This window comes from Hipposideros armiger, unplaced genomic scaffold (genome assembly GCF_001890085.2).
Source record: "Hipposideros armiger isolate ML-2016 unplaced genomic scaffold, ASM189008v1 scaffold_50, whole genome shotgun sequence".
Taxonomy (NCBI): Eukaryota; Metazoa; Chordata; class Mammalia; order Chiroptera; family Hipposideridae; genus Hipposideros; species Hipposideros armiger.
In genome coordinates, this window is record NW_017731400.1 from 3,474,869 (window position 1) to 3,500,004 (window position 25,136).

At 36.7% G+C, this 25,136-nt stretch overlaps 1 protein-coding gene across 7 annotated transcripts in view; it reads right to left on the minus strand.

Moving 5' to 3' along the window:
* The window catches only part of CDKAL1 (CDKAL1 threonylcarbamoyladenosine tRNA methylthiotransferase), a 667,723-nt gene that overhangs the window by 429,844 nt on the left and 212,743 nt on the right, over positions 1 to 25,136 (minus strand). For all 7 annotated transcript variants that reach the window (XM_019640497.1, XM_019640496.1, XM_019640494.1 and 4 more), the window contains one exon: positions 16,078 to 16,126. In XM_019640497.1, coding sequence (XP_019496042.1) covers positions 16,078 to 16,126 — 49 coding nt within the window. The remainder of the gene's footprint in view (positions 1 to 16,077; positions 16,127 to 25,136) is intronic.

Consider the following 25,136-nt stretch of genomic DNA (forward strand, 5'->3'; position numbering starts at 1 on the left):
GCCATCTTTAATAAACATCGTTCTAAGTTGTTACTTACAAGTGTCACAGAAAACTCAGCCCTATTAAAAAAAATTTAATTTTAAGCCTGGGGCTTTTAGCAGTTATTTATAAAATGCTATAAAACCCTGATTCCATGCTGGTTTTTACATTTGATCTAATTCACTAAAGAATGTTAGTAAACTATTTCATTAGCTATAATTATTATATATTATGAAATTTTGAACCACACTAGTTTTTTTATATAATTCACAATTATATGCATATTTCTGAATTCACAATACTGAAAAACCTATGTGAAAAAAACAGGCATGTTTTCTACAATAATTGCTATACTAATTAAATCAATACTCAATGTTGTTTATGGCTCTTCAAGAGCGAAAAATCTTTTCCAAATCCTACAGTGCTGTGTTGAACATTTTTAGAGCTGAGGGAAAACATCCCACCCATACAGAAAGCCCAGTCTGTCAACATGTCAGAAAGCCAATTACAATGGTCATTCAAAAATAGAAAAGAACCAACCCCTGAAATATAAGCACATATACTGAGTGACAGAAAAAACTATCTACAAAATACAAATTTATTATGTTTCTACACACAAACCAATCTTCCCTCCTTGTGTTCCCAAGGCTAAGGCGGTTTGTACAAATTAGCTTTAGAATATCATTACACATTACAGAAGCAGCAGTGATCTGGCTGGCAACTTAGTCTCCTATTGTTTATTTTTCCCCCTTTAATTTCTTTTTCTTCTAAAGGCTCTATAAACAGTCAGGCTTGCCCTCAATACTTTATTCCTCCGTCCAGATTCTAATGGCCAGTCATTGTTTCCTTAATCTAGGACCACCCACCTCCACCACCACCAAAGGCCTTATGCCAAGTTTTCTGGGTCTCTTACTTAACTACTCATTTCACACAAATTCAGTCCTATTAACTACACATTCAGAGGATCTGCCTGAACCCTAAGCTCTAGGTCACGTTGCTGGAAAGCTTCCTAGTAAAGCAATCCATGTTGGGAGCTGGGGACAGAAGGCAGGAGAGGACTGGCCAAAAAGTCAAGCAAAAAGAAAAAAAAAAAGAGTAAATGTACTGCAGATGATGCTCACGTAAATTTAGTCACTTCAATTTGAATATTATTTAAGAATATTAGAAAGGAATGTTCAATTAATCTGTTTTTCTATAAAAGGCCTGGAGCTATTCCTTGACATAGCCTTCACAGGCATTTTTAACTAAATTACAAAGAAAAACAAAACTGTAGCCAAAAGTTTTCCTCTACTCCATTCAGTGTCTTTCCTCACATGTAGGTATTTCCCAAGAAAGCAAGCATTCTCTAATAATCACACTGAAGTGTCATCCTCCCTTGAAATATTCTCATTTTAAAAGAAATCAAAGTAAAGCAAAGAAGCTGGATTAAATGTTAGAAGCAGCTTTGTCAAAGCCTAGGTTGGAAAACTTCATGTGAAATGTTAGAACTGACTCCAAAAGACACAATCATTGCAATTTAAGCACCAATTTTAGCTACTAAGATTTCAGCAAGTATGATGAATTTAAATGTTAACTAAAACAATGACACCTAGAAGAGATACTAAAATAAGGAAAGAATGCTAAGAATCAACTGTCCAAAAAGACGGAATTCAAAGCATGAATCAAAGCCTGTGTGAAAAGAGCCTGCTAAGGTACTGATGTTGCCAGAGTGCGCTTCCCAGAGTTGAAAAGCATGAAGAAGCCAACACCTTACCTGATAGGCAGGTGGGTCAGAGAGGAAGCTAAGATAAGGTCATAATACAAAGTTCAAATCCCTAGAAGTTTAAGGATTATTTAATATCAAAATTCATGTTATCAAAACAAGGGGGGGGGATCCTACACCATAATTATAATGATGTGAAATTTATGTGTGATCCAGAACTATGGAAGACGGAAAGTTGAAAACATTTGTTGGAATGAAACATTCTTACGTAATTTTTTCTTCCATTTGTATAGCACTGCTAGTACAATAATGCCAATTATTTTCAAGGTCAGCACATTAAATAAAGGATACATATAATAAATAACCCACATAACCAAAATGTCTTCTTACCCTAATGGAGATACCTTCTGGAAGCAAATTACCATAAGCATTTAACTCTATGTTTTAATTGTATTTTTTGTAAGTGGATGTACTTTTTATGACAGTGGGAGATTTGTGTGGTGCCAATTTATTTTTCACAATCTAAATCAAGTGTACATCAAAACACTCAAAAATCAAAGCAGCCCCACATCAATAACTCCACATGAGTACAGATCCTTAAAAGAACTCCCCAGGTCATTGGCTATCTTACTACAATTCTTGAATTCTAAATTTGTTAAGTAGCTCCAAGGCTTTAGTGTTTACAGCAATAAAGCTTATGTATGCTTCCGTTTCAGTATGTAAAGCATCCATGGCAGCAATTCAGAACTTAATCACTGCTCATGCTCAAACCTATATTCCCAAAATTACTGACACCAGGTGATGACAGCAGAGATAACAAACCTCACAAAATGGTATTCAAGCTGCTAGAAAATGAGAACAGTAAAATAAAAGACAAATTTGTAAGCCACGTTTACCCACTTTAAATCATGAAAGAAAATTTCAAGTTTCCTCCTGTTATTCTTCAACTCAAGCCACCATAAAATGTGACAGAGGAGAGACGGGAAGTAGAGAAAGCTGGAGAGTCGTCCCCTCTATGGATCTTAAAAAAATGCCTGTCTCTCCTTATTGTGTTCCATTTCACGTATAAGTGATGAGCTAGACACACTTATACGGCGGGCCATATAGAGGACATCTAAACGGGAGGAGGTTCGGGAGGGAGGCACCTGGAGCTTACTGGGTGGCTTTAGACTCACACTCTTATAATAGGTGCAACTACTGCCCTTCTATAGAGATGGCAATAATGAAATCAGCGTAGACATGTTTAAGAAAAAACAAAGAAGATGAACATTTTATATCACAGCATGATACAGTAATGCATAGGACTATGGAAACTAAAGTTTTGCAATACTACAGATGAGCTTTAAAATGATGTATGAAATATAATTTTATCAATATTTACTTACAACATAAAGACTCCCCATATACACCCTCTCCCCACCCAATAAGAAACCTCTTCTGTCCTCAGCCACCACATAACTTCTGCCCTCAAAAGGCTTAAGGTCTCCAGGAAAACAGACTTGTAAACAAATAACTGGAATGAAGTGTCAACGGTGGTCTGATCAGTGTTTGTAGAAACAGTGGGACACATGAGCGAGTGGTCAACTTCCCTGGGAAAGATCAGAAAAGGCTTCAAGGACAGGTGACACTAGCGTGGGAGACTGAACAAGCAGCATACAATTTATATGCATGAATATATACATCTCACAGGACGTTTGGACACGATACTTCTCACACAGCAAGCATAGTTCTCTGCTGGAATTCCTCCTTGTCGTTCACTTTCCACTTCTTAAAATCCGCCAATCATTAAAACCAGATTTCACTGAAAAGATTTATTAAGACTTGGCATAAAGGTGACCCATTGTGAAAAACTGCACTTTCAAAAATGAAAATGGTTCTAAATACAGTTTATGAGGTAAAACTTACGTGGGCTGGAGATGTGTTCTTACTTCTAATTAAAAGACTGATCATACTTCTAATTAAAAGACTGATCAAACATTATTTTTAAAGCTTAATTTTAAGAAATTATAATTAATGTTGGTTATGAAATGTTAAAGACGGAATGCTATCTACAGCAACATCCTTCTAGTTACAACTTCAATATTTATCTGGCCTAAATACAAAACTAGGATTGAGAACACAGGCCATATCTGTAAAAAGTGTGGAAGAATTTTCCTGACCTAACCATTTTGTTACCGTAGGCAGAAAAAACATGGCTACAGGGATAGGGGGAGGAAAGGAAGGAGACAAAGGAATGAGGAGCTGAGGGCATCCTTAGGAAAAGGTGCAGCTACCAGACTGGCCAGAGCTAGATTCCAGTGGCCAAGAGCAGACCAAGGACACCATCTTGCACCTTGAAGTGAACGTTAGCTAATTATTATGGATTTTATAATATGATTAGCTTTGCAGGCAGGGGAAAATTTCCACCCCTCTGTACCACCTTGACAGTTCAGACAGGAGCCAAATAAGAACAAAAATCCCTCCTCCGGACAGGAAGGAGTGGTCAGCAAAGACCCACCTGGGAACGCCTGCAATACTACCACTAAATATTTCCTGCCCTCATTCGAATATGATCATAAATTTCTCTGTTCTTTGGGGCAGTTGCTCTTCTGGGCCTGCCCACTCTCACACCATCCTGAGAGGGTACTGTACTATCTCCTTCCTTTTAATAAATCCCTTGCTTGCTTGGCTTTGTCCGTGTGTCTTATTTGTAGGTCCTGCAATGCCTTCCTATAGCGACACAAGAACCCTTGTTCTCTGTAACAATCTGACAGTAAAAACTAAAGTGTGTTTCACATTAAAACCTTCAAAAATTACCCTTAAAAAACATATCCAAGAGAATTCTCTCTGTAGAATATCTTCTTCAGCTTGTATCGGTTAGATTAGCTTTTTTATGGGTTGCTTACATTTAAGAAATACTTTTACTCACTCACTTCCTAAATTAAGCTCTTTTATAGGATTGTTTTTAAATATAACAAATATTAACTCCTTACCAAAAAAGTTTTTAGGTTGGCACAAAATAAAATGGCAAGTAAAGCTGAAAGGAAGGGCAAAAAGATCAAAGAGGAAACAAGAAATGTGAAGAACAAAATATGTAAGCAAGAATATGAAAGGGAACTAGACATGGATGAGCAGTGACCTTAAACAACAGGCATGAGGAAAGGAAATAATAATAAGTGGGTCTCACTTTCTCACTTCCCTCCATTCAAGGTAAGCAGCTTAACCTAAGGTAAAGAACATGAGATTAGAGGATTAGGTTTCAAATTATAGTACACTGCTGCCTAGCTGTATAATTAGTGATGCCAGGGTTCCTGTGGAGTACAAACGAATTAATGTATAAGAAAGGGGTTAGCAACAGAGAGCCAGGCAGAAGTTAATTACAGTTGCTACTATAATTAATGCAATTGTAATCCTATCAAGACCTATTGTGCTAATGACGTTCTTCCAAAGCAAGGTGGCCAGGAGATTTCCAAAACTTTCAAAGACTGTAAGTTAAAGTCAGATCCTATATATTTTTTAAAGCTCTGGAGGGCTTGGAAATAGGTCACAAATAATTGCATTGATAATGATAAATTTGCAAATGATTTTTAAATTTATAAACTAAAGTAGATTCAAGGTCATCCCTATTAAATCACTCACTTGCATTCTGACAGCATTTCCTGAATGTGAGGGAACAGGAAGAAAACAGTAGTGTGCCAGGAACTGCACGTGACCCGGGTAAACTTTAGCATATGTGCCTAGAGAAGAAGATGGGCAACCATGGCCATGTGCCCGTCTCAGGACACCTGGGTGGTATGATCCTTTCCCAGCTGTAACAGGGGTTGCAGCAGCAATGCATCTAGGTGAGGCGCCACATGGCAGATTTTGCAACCCCCAGCTTTTCCATCTTCTGCTAAAGGGTATCTGCCCCTCTAGCTAGGAGTCCTTTCAGCTACCACACCTGTCTTGAGAATCCCTACTCCAGGGGATATTCTCACCTTACATTAAATCCTTTCATTTTTTTTCTCCAGCAACTCTAGGCACCAAGACTAAAATTACCTTCTTGAAGTCCTGAAAATCAACATGCCCCAGGGAAGAAATGAAAAGTTGCTTCAAAGAAGCGCAAAACTCTTAAGCAACACTGGGAAGTACACTGCCCATCACCATCTAGGATGGTGTTACAAGTGAACGGAGGAAAGATGAATGAGTCAGAGAACTGTGGTTTCGTCTAGACCAGCGGTTCTCAACCTGTGGGTCGCGACCCCTTTGGGGGTCAAACAACCCTTTCACAGGGGTCGCCTAAGACCATCGGAAAACAAAAAGATATTTACATTACGATTCATAACAGTAGCAAAATTACAGTTATAGAGTAGCAACGAAAATAATTTTATGGTTGGGGGTCACCACAACATGAGGAACTGTATTAAGGGGTCGCGGCATTAGGAAGGTTGAGAACCGCTGCTCTAGACCCTGTTCCCTTGAGAACAGAGAGATACAAGACAGAAACTTGCATGGTTCGTCTGCCACAAACATCTCAAGCTTCATTTTGTAGGTAGAAAGGCAAGAGGAAAGAAAAAGTAAAATGTGGCATACAAAGATTACAATGCAAGAAAAAGCTAGTCACATACTAATAAATTTTACTAGAGATCACTGTCCAAAATGTCAATATCTCATTGTAATGACAGACTCTAAAATTCAGTTTTATATTGCCGACTCAAATACTCCTAGAATTTCTGATTTGAAGGGACCTTCCATATCATACAATTTACAACTCAGGAAACTAAGAACCAATGCAATTGTGTGGGTTGGTAAATATGACTCTGTTAGCAGAACAAGCATTTCAACACAGCTCTTTATATTCTCAGTCCAGGGGTCTCACCCATCACAGCAGCAGACTTCAGGGCAGCTTAGAGCAATGGTGCACTTGAATTGTCAGAGTTACAATAAAGACTGAATGTGTTAGAAATCATCTTTTATAAGGACATTTCAATTATTATTTCCTTATTACTCAATAAAACATGCTTTAACAATAAAACGGTCGAACCGATAAACTTCTTTAAAATCCATCCATAGTTGATGTCCTAATTGAAGATTCTGCAAATGAATTTCCCCCCTCAAACTAGTAAGCAAATGAAATTGGTACCTATTATTCAGTCTCAGAAGTAAATGATACGTGTGCGCGCGCGCACGTGTGTGTGTGTGTGTGTGTGTGTGTGTGTGTGTGTGTGTGTATGCTGTGTGCTTGGTAAAGTTTTATAGAATGAACCTTTAAAAGAAAAGATGCACATCTAAAAAGATCAAATACAAAATGTTCAAATTAATCCAGCATGCTTTCTCTATGCCAGTTACTAACTATATCAGATTTTCTAAAGAAAGCTCAAAGGCATCACCTAATAAATGATATCCTACAACTGTCTGACTGAGTCAATTTTTCTAATTGTAAAACAAATTTTTAAAAAAAAAGAGAAAATCAGAGTAAAAGTTTTTGTTGACTCACATCAGAGGTGTCAAATTACTCTGTACTACCAATTTTTTCATTTGGCTGTGATATATGATTTTACTGACAATTTTTGTTTTCAAATAAAGTATATTTTTAAATAAATTTTTCAAGAATGACCATAATTTTACTGTATATTTCACTTTGCTATTGAAGTTTTAGATACTGTACCTTTAACATGACCTGGTTTCTACTTTCTATTTCTGTATGTAGGGAACCCAACTATAAAGTACTAAAGGAGAATTACCAATACAATTTACTATTGTATTAAGAACAGTCAAACTAAAACAAAAAATACCACAATTAACCTACAACTTCATCCTCTATTTGAAAAGTATAATGAATCTGCTAATATTATTTTTCTCTAAGTTTATAGTCTCAACTATTCTCACTACATTTTACCAAACAAAAGTAGTAGAGTCTTTCAATGAAGAAAAAAACCTTTCCAGATGCACATAAAGCACATATGATATGCATGCAGAGCATAAAGCTATACAGCACATGCCAATTCTCTTACATTAGTCATAATAAAGGAAGACCATCACATGAAACATTTTTCTGTTTTGAAGTATATTAAAGATTTTAAAATCATATTGTCATGTTTTCTATGTGAGCCTGAAAACAGGATTAACTGATTTACTTGGCATTTTTTACTCATAACTCCTATTACAATAAATAGAAATTAGAACCTTGGGACTCTGAATTGTTATATCTAAGAATACAAAATACCTGATGAAAATGATTAATATACAAACTTAAAAATTGGGCGGTTTAAATTTATAAACCATTTTACATTAATGGTTTTCACAAAAGCCTAGCCTACAATAACACATTTTATGAGAATTCAACAATACTTGTATTCTCACCTTCATGCAGTCTGCCAAGGCTCTATCAAGATTTGCGAGTTAACGTGTAAACCCAATTTCACAGTAGGCAAGTCCCTGTTAATATTTAAAGGAGGAAGGATGGGGCTACTTGACCAGACAGATCAGTGGACCACTCACAGTAGGGTTGGGTCATGGGAAGCCTGAGAGGTTCAAGCTTAATTTCCTTTCCTGTTTTGAACAATCAAATCCAGTGAACCATTATAACAGTGTGTTATGTGAAAACTACAGTAAGACCATCAACCTAACAAACTATTTAACATAATGCACTCTCCCCACCCCAGAATGAAGAAACCGGGGATTAATGAAATACCGAAGCCTTCATATAAATAAATTCCATTAATATATAAAAGGTGGTTTCAAATCATAAGAAAAAGCATCTTTAAATAGAAAAGGAAATATACGTGATGAACACATTAAAACAATGTACTCAAATTTAAGACAAACCAAAAACATTCAAAAACAATTCTAAAGCCATCATAAAAAAGCAGAATCCACGTGGGGGACACTTTAAGTCTTTATTTGAGTTTTAAAACTGTTAATGGCTGACAAAAATTAGACAAACTTAAAGTTACTTAACTATTTTTATTAAAAAAAAAGTAAACATGATGACTCGTTACAATATTTAAAGAAGACTCTTTCAAGAGCATCTACTGCACATTTTGTAGAAGATAACTGCTGCTGCTCAGTATGTGTGTGGCTGGAAACAGGACTCATAATTTGTCTAATAAACTTGTGAAGTCATAGAAATACAGGCAAGATATGACAGGGTGATTTCTCTAACAGACAATCCTTTCCAGCCATTATTCCAAACTGAGGTGTAGAATAAAAGTGATGTGAAAAATCAAAACTTCAAGTCCTATAGTAGAACTTTACCTGTTTGAGGCTATAAATTTGCCAACTCTTATTTCTAAAAATATTATTTTAAAAGTGCTATCTAAGACAGGTACAATGAAGAAATAATTTATGAAGATGTACAAAGGATGAATTCTAGAAATAATGTATGAAGATGTACAGAGGACAAATAGGCAGAATAGAATCCCACTGCTAATTTGGGGGAATCAAAGGAGAGAAAAGAGAGGAAAGGACATAAGCGGACGCATTTAAGAAGGTGGCAAAAATGCAATGGCTACCGCACTGTCACCACCTATAACATGGTACATAATGCGAACAGGCTCACTGAAAAAAACTAGATAACAGCAGTAAATTCATTGCTCCTTGAGTTATTAGAAGATACAAGTTACCACCTATTTAATTACACTGGTGAGACTAGGAAGTATGCAAATTATGTAAATCCAAATGCACAACTTTTTCCACAATATTCAGCTTGTAGTGACTGGATCAGAAATTACATGTGAGGGTACATAAAAGTGTCCTTTCAAAGCATATTTTGAAAATCAACAAAATTATTTACTGAAAGCAAATACTGAAAGAGCAAATGTGCTTTTATAATAGTACATACAATACTGCCGCAGATGTAAAATGCTCCATATCCAAACTCAATTCACTTATTCATTATGCTTGGAAAACATCCTCAAGTAAATCTTATTGGATTTTGTAAAGCAGTTCGTCAGTCATTAACACTGATAAAACCACACTTGATATAGTTCTGCCTTCCAGTCACAATTTACAAAGTGTTTATACTCTGAATTAGCTTCAAATGCAAAGTACAAAATCTGACAGAGTGAAGATTAATAGCAATGTGTTAAATAAGAAAGAGCTGTTTGGTGAAGTACCCTGGGAATTTAGGTCACTCTAATCCAAGATCGTTTCAGTTACTGAGAAGTTAGGGGAAACAGAAAATCAATTAAATTTACAGATTGTACCATATTGGGAAAGTCTTGAATTACCAACGCTGGAGGCATTTGGAATCAGACTGAATGAGATACCAACAAACATATCAGTAGCAATAGAGGCCTCTTTCATTAGAGGTTGACTCGTGAAGAAATATGACTTAATAGTAAAAAACATTTTTCTAATTTCAATAGGCAATGGTTACTTGCAATTATTTGTCTTAAATTATGCAGTCAGACTATCTTTTACAAAGAATTTATTTAAGATGTTTTTTGTTTTGAGGACCTTCATGTACACATATCAGAAGAAGTACAGATCTGTATTCCCTTCAGAGCTTTCATACAAAACAAGTTTTAATGACCATGTAAACCAAGACTAAGGCCCATATGAGTATTTTTAAAAGAAAGCCATGAACATAAATCATTTAAACACCGTATTTCTTCCCTTAGATTCGATTACATATCTTACTGAACTATTAAGACGATACAGAAGAAAATTCTACATTCATTGTAATCTGGTCTCTCCTAAAACCAATGCTATATATAAAATGGATGAAATTTTCAGGCGATTATTGAAATAGTGAGGATTCATTCAAAATAACTTAAAATGTTCCATCTTGTTCCAACTGAGACTAATGGAATATGTTTTGTACGGTTTCACGTTAATGACAAGATTTAAATGCTTTCAGCATCAATGTATCTTATGAATACTTGGTACAGCATAAGGAGTAATGAGAAGAATGAAAACAGGCTGTGGCAGAGGCTGATGTCCAAACCCTGTTCAGGGAAGACATGCGAAGAGAGCCCGAGGAATCAAATGTGGAAACAAGACAGTGATGGCAAAATCCCCTTCTCGGGCTGTATTCCATCTGGCCCTTCTGGGCAGAGCCTTGCTTCTCCACAGAGCATTTATCAATCAGGGTCCCAGCAAAGCAGATGGCACACTGCATAATTGAAGAGATTTTAATAAAGGGACTATTTACTAAAGTTTGGCAAGGTTAGGAAAACCAACAAGAGACAATGCAGTACTCTAAGGCCAGCAACAATGGGGTGCTGTTTCCACCCTTGGGCCTGAAAAATCAAAGGAAAGGAATAGTTACAGGAACCTGGAGAAAAATAGGACTAGAGGGGGCCACCTGACGGAAGCTGTGGCCCTCAGGTGAGGGAAGCAACCAATCCAGGATGAGCAGGGAAGGGAACGACACACACACACACACACACACACACACACACACACACACACACACACACACACACACACACACACACATACTCCTAACAGGCTCTAGTCACACTTCCAACCTCCAATGGGCTAAATCCAGCTAGACACCAGATAGCAAGATCTCCTGATGCCATTCACACAGGTCAGCCTCCATGACCACACAGCAGGTGGAGACGGGTGGAGGCTGGATCCTGAGGGGCACACAGAATTGACCCACTTCTAGGCAGGACCCCAAGATGAATGTTAAGCAAACTGCAAGTAACACAGAAGAAACAATAAACAGCACAACTGGCTGGAACAAAAGGCATATGCATGGAACTAATGGAAGAAAAAGTGAAAATGGCAGATTGGAGTAGAAGATAATTAAGGCCACACTAAGAAGTCCCAAGTGAATTTGGGTAACAGGCAACTACTGAAGGCACATATGCAGGAAAGTAAAATAATATGAGGACAGTAGCAGCAGTATATACAGTCAGGCAAAAGGAGAGTCACTAAGCAGAGGTCAGTTAGCTTACTCTGGCAGGCTAGGTATTAAGGAAGTAATAGGCATTAATATAAATTGATCCCCTAGTACGTTCTGCATATCACAAAAGTCTTATCCATTTAACCCTGTCCATTTTAAATTGAGAAAATTGAGCCTCAGAGAAGTAACATGCTGAAAGACAACAAGCAACTGGTAAATGCTACAAAAGCCACATGACTTCACTAAGTTGTGCTGTCTTGATGAAGGATTGGCAATAGAAACAGAAAGTGAAGAGGAGAAGTTCACTGACGGGCCTTATTCTGAGACTAACCAGATATCAGCTGAGTCACTTAACCTCTCCCTAGATCAGCTTCCTCATCTGCAAACTATGGACACCTACAAAAACATTTCTTCCATCTCTAAAATTCTCCTGTTGCCTTACTCCGACTTAATTCACCAGCCTTCCCACCCTCAAACCAGACCTGCCAATAAACATCCCCGTCAACTTCATCTTCAACTCATTTCTTCCTATAGACTCTCAGAATTTGATCCAACTGCGATCTCTCCAATAAATCCACTTGAGCCCAAACTCCTCAGTGAGAAGAAGCCATCCTTAACTAACTCAACAGGGAAGCAGGTATAGGCCTTCTGTGATATTGTGATATAATAAAAAATATAATTTGGTCTTCATCCCCAGTTCCTGATATAGAGTTCCTAAAACTCATAATTTCCTGAGTGACAGGGGTGAGTGAACCATTTTTTCTTGTTACTCTAATAAGCCCCTTTCGGCCATATCTGAGTTTATGCTAATGAGGAAATTCTTGGAGGATGGGAGTGGGTAGCCAGAGGCGCCAACCATGTGAAGTTCAATAAGCAACGGCCAATGATTTAATCAATCATACCTATATAATGGAGCCTCCAGAAAACCCTAAATGATGGGGTTTGGAGAGTTTCCAAGCTGGTGAAACAGTGGGGTGCTGGGAGGGTGGCACACCCACAGAGGGCATAGAAGCTCAGTGTCCCTTTCCACATACTCTGCTCTATGGATTTCTTCCATGTGGATACTCCTGAGTTGTATCCTTTATAACAAAGCAGTAATAGAAAGCAAAGGGCTTTCCTGAGTCCTGTGAGCTGTTTGTTCTAGCAAATCATCAAATCTGAGAAGAGGGTTGTCAGAAGTACCAGTGACAATCTGGACTTACGATTGGTATCTGAAGTGGTGGCAGTCGTGAGACTAAGCCTTTAACCTATGAGGTCTGCACTAACTGGGTACTCAGTGTCAGAACTGCTGGGTGTAGAAAACCTACACATTCGGTGTCAGAGTATTGTGAGTACAGAAAAACATAGTTTACCTTCACCTTCTATGATTTCCTATAGAAATTATATTTCTGTAAGCCATCGGGCAGCCTCCTGAGCACAACGTTAATTACTATTCGTTATTTTTAACACATTATTTTCTAGAACAGCTTTACGTTCAGAGTAAAACTGAGCAGAAAGTAGAAAGTTCCCACATATGCCCTCCCTCCCTCCACCTCACACACCCCTCCCCATTGTTTTACCCACAGCCCCCACCAGAAAGGTAGACAGACGTGTTACAATCGATGAACCTACTACATGACCATCATTACCCACAGCTCACATCACCATTCACTCATGGTGGTGTACATTCTATGGGTTTGAGCACCTGTATAATGACAGGTACCATTCAGAATAGTATCACTGCCCTAAAAGTCCTGTGTGCTCCATCCATCTAGCCACCCTTTCCCCCCTTCAATAATCACCCTTTCCCCCCTTCAATAACCACTGGTCTTTTCACTGTCTCCATAGTTTTACCTTTTCCAGAAAGTTATATGGTTGGAATCAGAGTATGTAGCCTTTCCAGGTTGGCTTCTTTCACTTAGTAATGTACTTTCGCGTTTCCTCCGTGTCTTATCATGGCTTCATAGCTCATTGCTTTTCAGCATACAATAATACTTCACCATCTGGAAGTACCACAGTGTGTTTATCCATTTGCTAAAAGACATCTTGGTTGCTTCCAAGTTTTTGCAATTATGAATAAAGCTGCTATAAACATCTGTGTGCAGGTTTCTGTGTGGACATAAATTTTCAACTCCTTTGGATAAGAACCAAAGAGTAGGGGCCAGCCGAGAGGCTCGTTGGTTAAGAGTTGGCATGGGAGTGCAAGCTTTGAGCAGCAGGGCTCCGGTTCGGATCCCACATGGGCCAGTGACGCTGCGCCCTCTACAGCTAAGATGGTGAACAACAGCTCGACCTGGAGCTGGGCTGCCATGAGTCGCCAGCAACGGCATAGGCTGCAGTAGGGCTGCAGTGGGGCTGCCATAAGCTACGGTGAGGGGCCGGCAGCCGGCAAGAGCTGTATGAGTGGCCATCCAATGGCCGGCGAGCGACTGCCTCAGCAGGGAAGAGCGCAATGATAATACCAACATGGGCCAGTGAAGCGGTGTCCTCCACAACAAGACTAAAGAAAAAAAGGACAGCAACTTGTCTGTTCCTCCTCCCGAGTCCCCAACGCTGTTCGCTCCCCAATTACCCAAATAAAAATAAAAAATTTAAAAAAAAGAACCAAACAGTGCAATTGCTGAATCATATAGAAAGGGTATGTTTAGTTTCATAAGAAACCGCCAAACTGTTTTCCAAAGTGGCTGCACCATTTTGCACTCCTACCAGCAATGAGTCCTGTTGCTCCACATCTCGTCAGTATTTGGTTTGTCAGTGTTTTGGATTCTGGCCCTTACAATGTGCGTGTGGTGGTGGCTCACTGCTGTTTCAATTTCCACCTCACTAATGACACATGATGGGAGCATCTTTTCATATGTTTCTTGGCCATGTGTGTATGTTCTTTTGTAAAGTTTCTGCTCAGGTCTTTGGCCCATTTTTAAAATCAGGCTGTTTAATTTCTTATTATTGAATCTTAAGAGTTCTTTGAATATTTTGAATAAGAGTCCTTTATCAGGTATGTCTTTTCCAAATATTTTCTCACAGTCTGTAGGTTATCTTTTCGTTCTCTTAACAGTATTTTTTGCAGAGCACGAGTTTTTAATTTTAATGAAGTCCAGTCTATCAATTCTTTCTTTCATGAATAATGCCTTGCCGTTGCACCAAAAAAGTCACTGCCATACCCAAGGTCACCTAGATTTTTCTCCTGTGTTATCTTCACTACCATTCATGTCTTTTAAAAAATTATTGAATGGTCAGGATGCACTTGGTTCTCAAACAGAAGATAAATAAGGCAACAATATCCCCAAGCATCCTAAAGCACCTGCTGGAAGAAGCTCAATCGAACAACCACTGAGGCTGTGATTCTCCACTGGGAGAGAGCAGTGTATGAATACGGTGTCAAATTTAACAGCACAGGCACTGGAGCTACAACGGCCAGGGTTCAAATCCCACCTCTGCCACTTACTAGCTGTGTGTCCTTATGTTTCAACTTCCTCATCTGAAAAAGGAGCATATTTGTATCCACTTCACAGATGTGCTGTGGAGGTTACATGACTTGATGCACGTGAAGGACTTAGCACAGTGCCTGTCACAGTGCAAGTGCACAATGAATGACAGCACTACTGGATTCTCCAAGATGGGGTGGAGAGATAGTTTCAGAAAAGCATTCAAAATTATCACTGCTAAAAAAGTTTAATCATGATATTTCACTTCATTTTGGAATTTCAACAGAAGATTAAGGTATAGTCTCATTCTCATATTCTGTAATCATCAATCTCTAATAAATCAAAGACTCAAAATTAATAACAACATATGGAAGGTAGTAGATACAAGCCAGCGGGAAATAGCTAAAAATCTAAAAATCTTTATTTGGCAGAAGTAGTCTATTTGTTTTGTTTATTAAGGAAAAAAAAACACACAAATTTCTCATTTACAAGATAGTTAAAATTTTAAGTGAGACCCTCAATTCATTTAGCTTAATATTTCAATATCATATTACTGGTTTTCATTTGTGCTAATCTAACAAGGAAAAATAAACTATTAACATTTAAAAAATAAACTACAGAATTAAGGATGGCTTATGTCTCAGTGGCATAAAAATCTGTTTTAAAGAACACTGGCTAACAAAACAAGCAAACCATAATTCTAATTCTATTTTCTAGTGTAATAACTATAAAAATTACACCTTGAAGAGGTATCAAAATTGAACACTAAAAAGTGCTTTTAAAGAGGAAAACTGCAACTAATTATGTGATATGAAAACATGCAAATGTCAATGCTAATAAAACTGAAAAAAACATACAAAATCATTTCCTTATTTGAAAATTGATTAAACTCTGTCTTCCTGGTCTGAGATTTAAATTAAATCTATTTTACCTACAATAAAATTAAGATTAAAAAAAACCAATTATCATCCGTCTCATTTAAAAGCTCACTTATAATCAAATATATGCCTCCTATATGGGATCAGTCCATGCATTAAGCAGTCAGGGATAAAACTTTAAGATTTTACATCTAAAACAAAAATTTTCATAAAGATGCTCAATATTAACTAAGTAGTATTTTTATAATATAGTTCACACAATATATACCTCTGCTTATCTCACTTTCAACAATTACCTTTAATTGTTTCCTCCACAACTTCCACTACACGATCTATCTGTTGAACCTAAAAAGAAAACAAACTATTAGACAGGCAGTTTACACAGAGAAGAAACATTAATTTGTGTTTATCTTTCTGCTTAAGTCAATGTTACACATTTTCTAAGCACACGAATGTAGGTTTTCTTCAATTAATGCATTTGGAGATACTATAAAAATATTCTATATTAATGTTTTATGTTACAATGCAGTATGAAATTATCATTCTCCTGTCCTCTAATGACAATTGAAGTACTACATTTAAATGAATTGCCTGGAGTTCTGTTAGGAGAGCCTATCAACACAAACTCAAAATGTTCTAAGATATAAACTGAAGTTTAATGAAAACATGTCTTTTCACACAGAGCTTCAAGAAAAATGGTATAAAATGACAACCTACACAAAAGGACATGCTGATATTAAAGAGATTTACCCCAGATTCTACGCTTTATTATTTGACACTGAAACCCCTTTTAATGAATTTCTACCATGTGCTGGGTGCTGTGCTCATGTCCATATACTACAGAGTCAAATAATAACAGCTCCTGCCCTGGACACCAGTGACTAAGAAGATTTCCCAGGGTGGCATGGGATCACAGAGGAGAGGTAATAAAGCCTGACTGAGTCATCCAGGAATGCTTCTCAGGGAATCAAAGGGGACTCTTAAGGGATAAACAGGATTAGGTTAGAAGACGCTCACTAGGGAGACTGAATTAGAGTGGTTGAAGGTTAGAAGGAAAATGAAAAAAGCAAAGAAGCTAAAGGAACACATAAAGAATAGGTCATAAGTTGATATTACTTCTACCTTAAAAATCCTCAAATCATCAGTGTTTTATTACAGAGGTAATACATATTCACTAAAAAAATTCAAACGAAATAGACATATAAAGAGGAAATATAGTAACCCTTAACATCCTCCATCGTCCATTTCCATTTCTCAGATGAAATCACTCATAACAGCTTGATGAGTAGCTAACAAGACATTCTTCAGCGCTAAACATTTATATACACAGTAGTCCCCCCTCATCCATGAAGGATGCGTTTCAAGACCCCCAGTGGATGCCTGAAACCACAGATAGTGTCGAGCCCCATATATACTATGGTTTATCCTATACACACATACCTATGGTAAAGTTTAACTTATAAATTAGGCACAGTGAGAGATTAACAAGAACCTATAACAAAATAGGACAACTATAACAATACACTATAATAAAAGTTATGTTCCCTATGGTCCGCCTCCCTCCCTCCCTCTCTCCCCCGCTCTCTCTCTCTCTGATAACCGATCTGATAACTGAGAGGGTTACTAAGTGACTAATGAGAGGTAGCACGTACAGCATGGAGACACTGGACGAAGGGATGATTCAGGTCCCGGAGGGGATGGAGTAGGACAGTGCAGGATGGCGCGAGATTGCATCACGCTACTCAGAACAGCATACAATTTAAACCTTATGAATTGTTTATTTCTGGACATTTCCATTTAATATTTTCAGACTGTGGTTGACCATGTGTAACTGAAACTGCAGAAAGTGAAATCATGAATAAAGGAGAACTAATAGAGTTCTGTTCTGTATTTTTTTTTTTACTAATTATGAGATAGACAGGTGATAGATAAAATAAGATCTGAGCCTTGATCTGTTTTCCATACATCATCAGCACATACAAACCTATTTTACTCATTGTACTAGTTGCCCAGATCTCATGTATAGATATACCATAACACATTAATCCATTCCCCTACTGATGGACATTTACTCTATTACTAATCTTTCATTATTATACAACAATGCTGCAAAGAACTCAACTAAGACAAAAAGAACCTTTGTTAAAAAAAGTATTAAAAATGCAATGGCAAAGCTCTTTAAAAGTTTCCTTTGTCTACAGGAAATAAGGAAAGACTAACACACGTGAATCCAGCTCTGCCTCTGACCACTCAGCCCAGTATGATGGTGGCAGTAGCAATAATAATTGGGAAACTGTCAAAGGCAAAGTAAATCTCTGAGAATGTTGAATCTTTAGTCCAAACCAAACCTACTTAACTGAAGGTGCCTTTACTTGGAACCACTACAAGCAAGCATTAGGTTCTGGTTTTATTAAGAAGGTCCAAATGGTTTCCTTACAGAATGTAATCAAAGCCAGGATAACAAAAAGTTCAAAGAGGAGGAAGTGGCCAGCAGTGTCAAATGCTACAGAGACAGCAAGGAACATTAAGACTACAATGAGTATGCCTGATTTAATGAATGGGTCGATGAACTTAGGGGAGGTGGGGAGCTCAGTAGTAACGAATCTTAAATAGGAAAATGGTGGAGTGAGCACGTTGTAAGTTAGAAAAATGTCTCATCACTGTGTTGTACACCTGAAACTAATATAATACTGTATGTCAACTGTAGTTGAAAAAGAAAAAAAGGAAAGAAAATGGTGACAGTTAATATAGACTACTCTTTCAAAAAGCTGGGTAGAAAGGGAAGGACAAAGAAAACTCCTAGCTAAGAGAAACTGAGTGTGTGTGTGTGTGTGTGTGTGTGTGTGTGTGTGTGTGTGTGTGTATTGGTTTGGGTTAATGTATTTAACTTTATTTATTTATTTATTTATTTATTTACTTATTGGTAGTGTGTGATGTACATGCTGGTGGAGAAAGGCAGTAAAGAAAAAGTAGTTGAAGATAAAAGAAATAACTGATGGAGCAAGTCTGGTGGCACATAGACCAAACAAGCAGCAGTATTTCCACAGAAGAGTCACAATCACATGTACAGGAAGCAGTTAAAGGTTAAAAAGTTGAGGGTGACCTAAAACCATAAAATTCTCAGAAGAAAACAGAGTCATAAATTTGTGTAATCACTAGAGGAACCTTGGATTAGACAATGGTTTCTTAGATATTACACCAAAAACATATGAGCAACAACAACAACAAAAAAAAACATAAACTAAAATTAAAACCCCTTGGTTCATCAAAGGGCACCATCAAGAAAGTAACAAGACAACACAGAAAATGAGAAAATTTTTGCAAATAATAAATCTGATAAAGGACTTGCTTCTAGAATATATAAAGAACTCCTACAACTCAATAATACAAACACAAATAAACCATTTAAAAATGGGCAAAGTCTGAATAGAGATTTCTCCAAGGAAGGCAGACAAATGGCCAATCAGCACATGAAAAGATGTTCAACATCATTAGTCAACTAGGGAATGCAAATCAAACTAAAATGTGGAAATGGAGAATTACCGTTTAACGAGAATAGATTCTCAGTTCTGGAGATGGATGGTGGTGATGGTTGCACAACAGTGTGAATGTACTTAATGCCACTGAACAGTATACATAAAAATAGTTAAAATAATAAATTTTATGTTCTGTATATTTACCATAATGAGACACCACTTCATACCCACCTAGGGTGGCTATAATCAAAAAGACAAAAAGTAACAAGGTGGGTGAGGCTATGGAGAAACTGGAACCCTCATCCGTCGCTAGTGGGAAAGTAGTAAAATGGTACAGTTGCTTTGGAAAACACTCTGGGAGCTCCTCAAATATTAAACATCGGGTTACCATATGATCCAATAATTCTAATCCTAGGTATGTATCCAACAGAAATGAAAACATATATCCACATAAAAACTTGTAGACACGTGTTCATTGCAGCATTATTTGTACCAGTCAAAAGGTGGAAACAACCAAAGTCCCATCAACTGATAAAAAAAAGGTGACATATCCATACAATGAAATCTCATTAAACCATAAAAGGGAACAAAGTATTGATATATGCTAAAACATTATGCTAAGTAAAAGAAGCCAGACAGAAAGTCAAGTATTATAATTCCATGTATAATAAATGGCCAGAATAGAGAAATCTTCAGACATACAGTAATCTTCAGAGATACAGTAGATTAGCACGTGCCCATGGATGTGTGGTGAAAGAAATGGGAGAAGCTGATAAGCAGTATTGGGTTTCTTTTTGGAGTGATGAAAATATGCTAAAATTGATCATGGTGATGGCTGCATAACTCTGTGAATATACTATAAACCAATGAATTACACACGTGAAATGGGAGAATTGTATGGTATGTGAATTATATCTCAAAAAAAAGCTGTTATTACAAAAAAAAATGTTGAGGGTGGTCAAATGTTCTAATGTCAAATCAAAGTCATGAAACTCAAGGAAAAACTGAAACATTCCAAATTAAAGTAGACTAAAGAGACCTGACACTTGAACGCAATTTTGGACCTGGGGTGTTTCTTTTCTTATAAATGACATTATTGGGACAAGTGGCAAGATATGAATAAGATTTACACAAGATTATTTCCTGATTTTTATAATTGTACTACAGTGATGTCAAACAATGTCTTCTTTTCAATTTTTATTTTTGTAAGAGAATGTCTGTGTTTTTTAAATATAGGGGTATTTACAAGTTGAGAGGCATCATGTTTGCATCTTGCACTCAAAAGGATCAGAAAAAAATGTGTATATATAAAAAGAGAATGATTTGTACATTTTTAAAATATTAACATTTGGGGAATCTGGGTAGCAAGTATATGGTAATTATTTTTGCAGCTTTTTCTGTGAGTGTAAAATTATATCAAGTTTAAGTGTATGTGCATGTATGTGTGTGTAGGGAGGGCGAATGTTGAAGAAATAGAGATTTTCTTTCACCTTGATGGTCACAGAGAATTTGCTTGAATGTATACAGCTGAAAATATATCCTCTGACTTAGAAAACTGATTACTTTTGCTATTGTGGCAGAAAAATCGATGTTGCCTACACATGATAATTTAACCACTGGCTGGTGTGAGGGAAACGCCAAACTTTAAAAAGAAGTGTTTTCCAAATTTGAAGAAAAGGGGTAAAAGGGGTACATATTTGATGACAAACCAACAGGCGAGAAGCTTATTAAATCACTGAATGAAATATGTTGTCATTTCCATTTTTCGTAAGGAGGATATTGGAGGAAGCAGTGGGGTGGGGAGAGAGAAAAGGAGAGACAGAAAAGAAAGGCAGAGAAGATTCGGGGGAGGGGAAGTTAAATGAAGAGGGAGAAGTTAGGAGGCAAAACAAGAACAGGATGGGAAGCAGCGGAAGAAGAAAAAACAATCATGAGTAAGAACAAACTCAAGATTCACACACACTAAACTAAGGAAGAAGATATTGAATTCACTCTGGGGAGAAAAGGAAAGCTGTTCTTAATTAATACTATAAATTGTAGCCCTGAATACACAAGAGCTTAGTCTCTAGCATATAATTCAAGTAAAATAAATAAAACAGTATCTTGTGTCCTTCAGGCACTTAGTTATAAATATACAGAAAAAAAAGACACGCAGTATGTTCTATTACTGACTCCATATGTTCTCGACAATGAAGAAAGGAGTTGGTGAACAAACAACCCATAAATAACATTAATGAGTCATTCTGCTGCAGAACTTTTAAAAGAAATCCATAAAAATATTTTATTCAGCTATTATGAACCCCTCCAAATTTATAGCTAAACATATATTGAAGAAACAAACCTATACAAACACACCTAAAGAAAGTAAAAGTGCTCTTCTGAAATTTCCTAATTGTTTAGCACAGTACTATCCGATAGAACTTTCTATGGTGGATGAAAATGTTTATAGGCTGTGCTGTCCAACATGGTAGCCACGTTTAGTTACTGCGTGCTTGCAATGTTGCTACTATGACCTGCACCACACATAAGACAGAAGCATCAGGGGGAAGAGTACACAAAAGGGCTGAGGGATAGAAAAGATGCTGAATGAGGGTCAGAGTGGAAGGAGATGAGGTCAGATCATTAGAGGAAGAAGATTACGTGAGATCTTGCAGCTCATGCTATGCAGCTTAGATTTTATTTTACTTGCAAAAGAAGTCATGGAAGGGTTAAAAGAACAATTTTAACAGCATCGCTCAGGCTAATCCTATGGAAAATGTTCAAAGACGACTCTTAATCCACATTTCTGTTATTTGGTTGTGAGTCTTTTTATACTTACATGAATCTGGCTGGGTTTTACTAACCCTTGATTTTATCCCAAAATGTCTCAAATCCTTTCAGGAGCAAGCGAGCGGTACCTACATTATAGACACACATAAACATAGACACAGAGGAGCTTTCTCATTTGCTCTCTTAATTTTGATTGTATATAAATAAATGAGAAAACCTGTTATTATCATGCTAATTATGAAATATCAGACAAAACTTTTTAAATACCTAAAAACCTTTAAAAGGAAAAACCTTTAAAGCAAAAAAAAAGTCTTTCTTCCTATCTCCATTAAGAACTATACATATAAAGAGCCTTTTCCGTCAAATGTATGTTTAAGTTTCTCACTTTTACCATAAAGGGTGTTTGATCTAATAATCAGCATCTGACAGGTTAAAGTGCAGGACTGACTTCTTTATAAAAATAATTTTCTCTCTAAAAATTTTTATCCAAGCTGTTAAGCAAAGTCCTTACCTCTATAAATGGTATTTATTGGAAGAGAGCTCCATTTCCAAATTTCTTCAATTTGGGAAAACCCACAGCCGTCACTAAGCTATCTTAACATCTTTCAACTCCATCAGAAGAAAGAGTTCTTGAATTCACAATGCTATGAACAAGCTGCTAATGAGTTTCACAAAAGAGCATTTGATGGTACATGTGGTTTAACTTTCTGAACAAAACTTTCTCATCTTCCAGTATATTTTCATCTTCTTTCATCTCCTCATTGAGAAAAATTCTTCCCCAATAGTACAAATAGCCCTTTCATCAAAAATTATATGACAGCGCATTCCACACACAACTAAAAGCATATTTTCTACCATTTTCTACCTGACTGGTACCAGCGAGTGACTAGCACTAAGTAAGAGATAAAAATTACTAATTGAAAGATGAGGCCAGGCTAGATGGATGCCAACAAAACGAGTATCAGTACCAGGAACTTCTTCTTAAATCCAATTAAAATACCTATAAAACTTTCTGTAGTGGAAAAAAATCTTTTGGCAATTATAACAAAATTGAACATGCTAAACTCAATTACACAGAGAAAACATTATTTGGAACACTGGACTATTATATAAAATAATAGAACATGTTACAAAGTAAAAACTGATTTTTAAAGCGAAACTAAAGCTAAAAGCAGCAATATCAGAACTGAAACGGAAATACACATTAGAGACGTAACACATCCACAAATAAACAGTACTTTATGCAGCAGGCAGAATGATGGCCTCCCAAACATGTTCACATCCGAATCCCAGGAACCAATGAATATGTTGCCTGACATGGGACATGGATTTCGCAGATGTGATTAAGATGAAGAACCTTGAGATGATGAGATTAGCCTGGATTGTCCAGAGGGGCCCAATCTATTCACTTGAGTCCCTACCAGCTGGGGGATGGCACTGCTCCCTTAGGACGGAAGGAGGCGGCCACAAATCAAGGAATGTAAGTGGGCTCTGAAAGCTGGAAAAGGACTCACCCTTAGAGCACTCAGAAGAGAATGCAGCACTGCCGACACCTTGACTTTAGTCCAGTAAAACCCATATCCAAGTTCTGATCTCCATATAAATAGGTAACGTTTAAGCAACTGTATTGATGGTAATTTGTTACACCGCATACAAAACTAATACACCAATTAAGAAACAAACATGATAGAGTCAGCATCATAAAAGAGGGAAAGGAAAGTTTCAGAAATAAATGCTGCTGGAATAACTAGGAACAATATGGAAAAAATTAAGTTAAATGCAGACCTTGTAATTAACAAACATCCACTCAACAAATACTTCAGTCAGACACTGTACTAAGCACAGAAAATAATGTAAAATAAGAGCAAGCAAAACCCCTGGCTTAGTAGAGCTTGTAAGTAAGTGTCCATCATAGTAAACCGCAAATAGACTGAAGAGTTGAATAAATCCTCTTCATCCTTTAAAAAATAGATTTTAAAAAAATATAAGGAGAAATAGATGCTTTATGAGATGTGTTCCCAGATCCTAGAAACAGAAATTTTAAGTTTTGAAATCACCAAAGAAATTACCTACTTATGCCCCCCAAAATATTCAAAGTTTCTACTATATGAAAATTTTAAAAAACAAATATAAAAAGACAGACAAATCTTTTCCCCAAGTTAAAGTAGATGGATTTTCTACCGTTGAGTTGTAGGAGTCCATCTATATTCTGCATATAAACCCTTTAGGAGCTATATGCTTTGCTAATATTTTCTCATAGTCTATAGCTTGTCTTTTCATTTCCTTAACAGTATCTTTTAAGGAGCAAAAGTACTTAATTTTGAGAAACTCCAATTTCTTTCATGTCTTAAGAAAGAGTTTCATGTGTGTGTGTTCTATCTAAGAAATAGTTTCCTAACTCAAGGTCACCCAAAAAAGGGGGAAGGTGGTAAAAGATTTGAACACTTTCCAAAGACATATGGATGGCAGGTAATCACACAAAATGTGCTCAATACCATTAGTCAACAGAGAAAAGCAAATTAATATCACATTGAGCTACCACTACAGACGTAGTACAACTTCTAAAATTTAAAAACTGGCAATACCAAGTTTTGGTGAGGATGTGAAGCAAGTGAAACTGATCGTGGAAATATAAAATGATATAGCTGTTTGGCTGCAGCAGGAATCTGAACCTATACAATCTAGCTCCTGAGTCATGCTCTTAACTACTGCGATACACTGCTTTTTTATAATCTGATAGGTGAAAAATATATACACATATAGGTAAATTAGAACAGGTCACAAAAAAGGTAACATATCTAGGAAGGTACAAACATGAATGGGCTTTTAAATTTACATGTCACTGTGTTATGATATTGTCTTTTTGATACTTACAGGTTTAAGAAAACAGAATATGACAAGAAGAAATATTAGAAGATATGAAGTAGAAAAAAACAGGACACAGTTTCTTAAGCTTTGCCCTCAATATCAATGTCACTATTACTGTGACATTGTTTCACTTCATAAATTTATTTACCTTTTGCAATATGGTATATAATGGAAGTATTCTCAAAAATAGCATCTTTCAAATGTTGCTTTATTTATACATATAATTTTCAAAATTAAAGTGT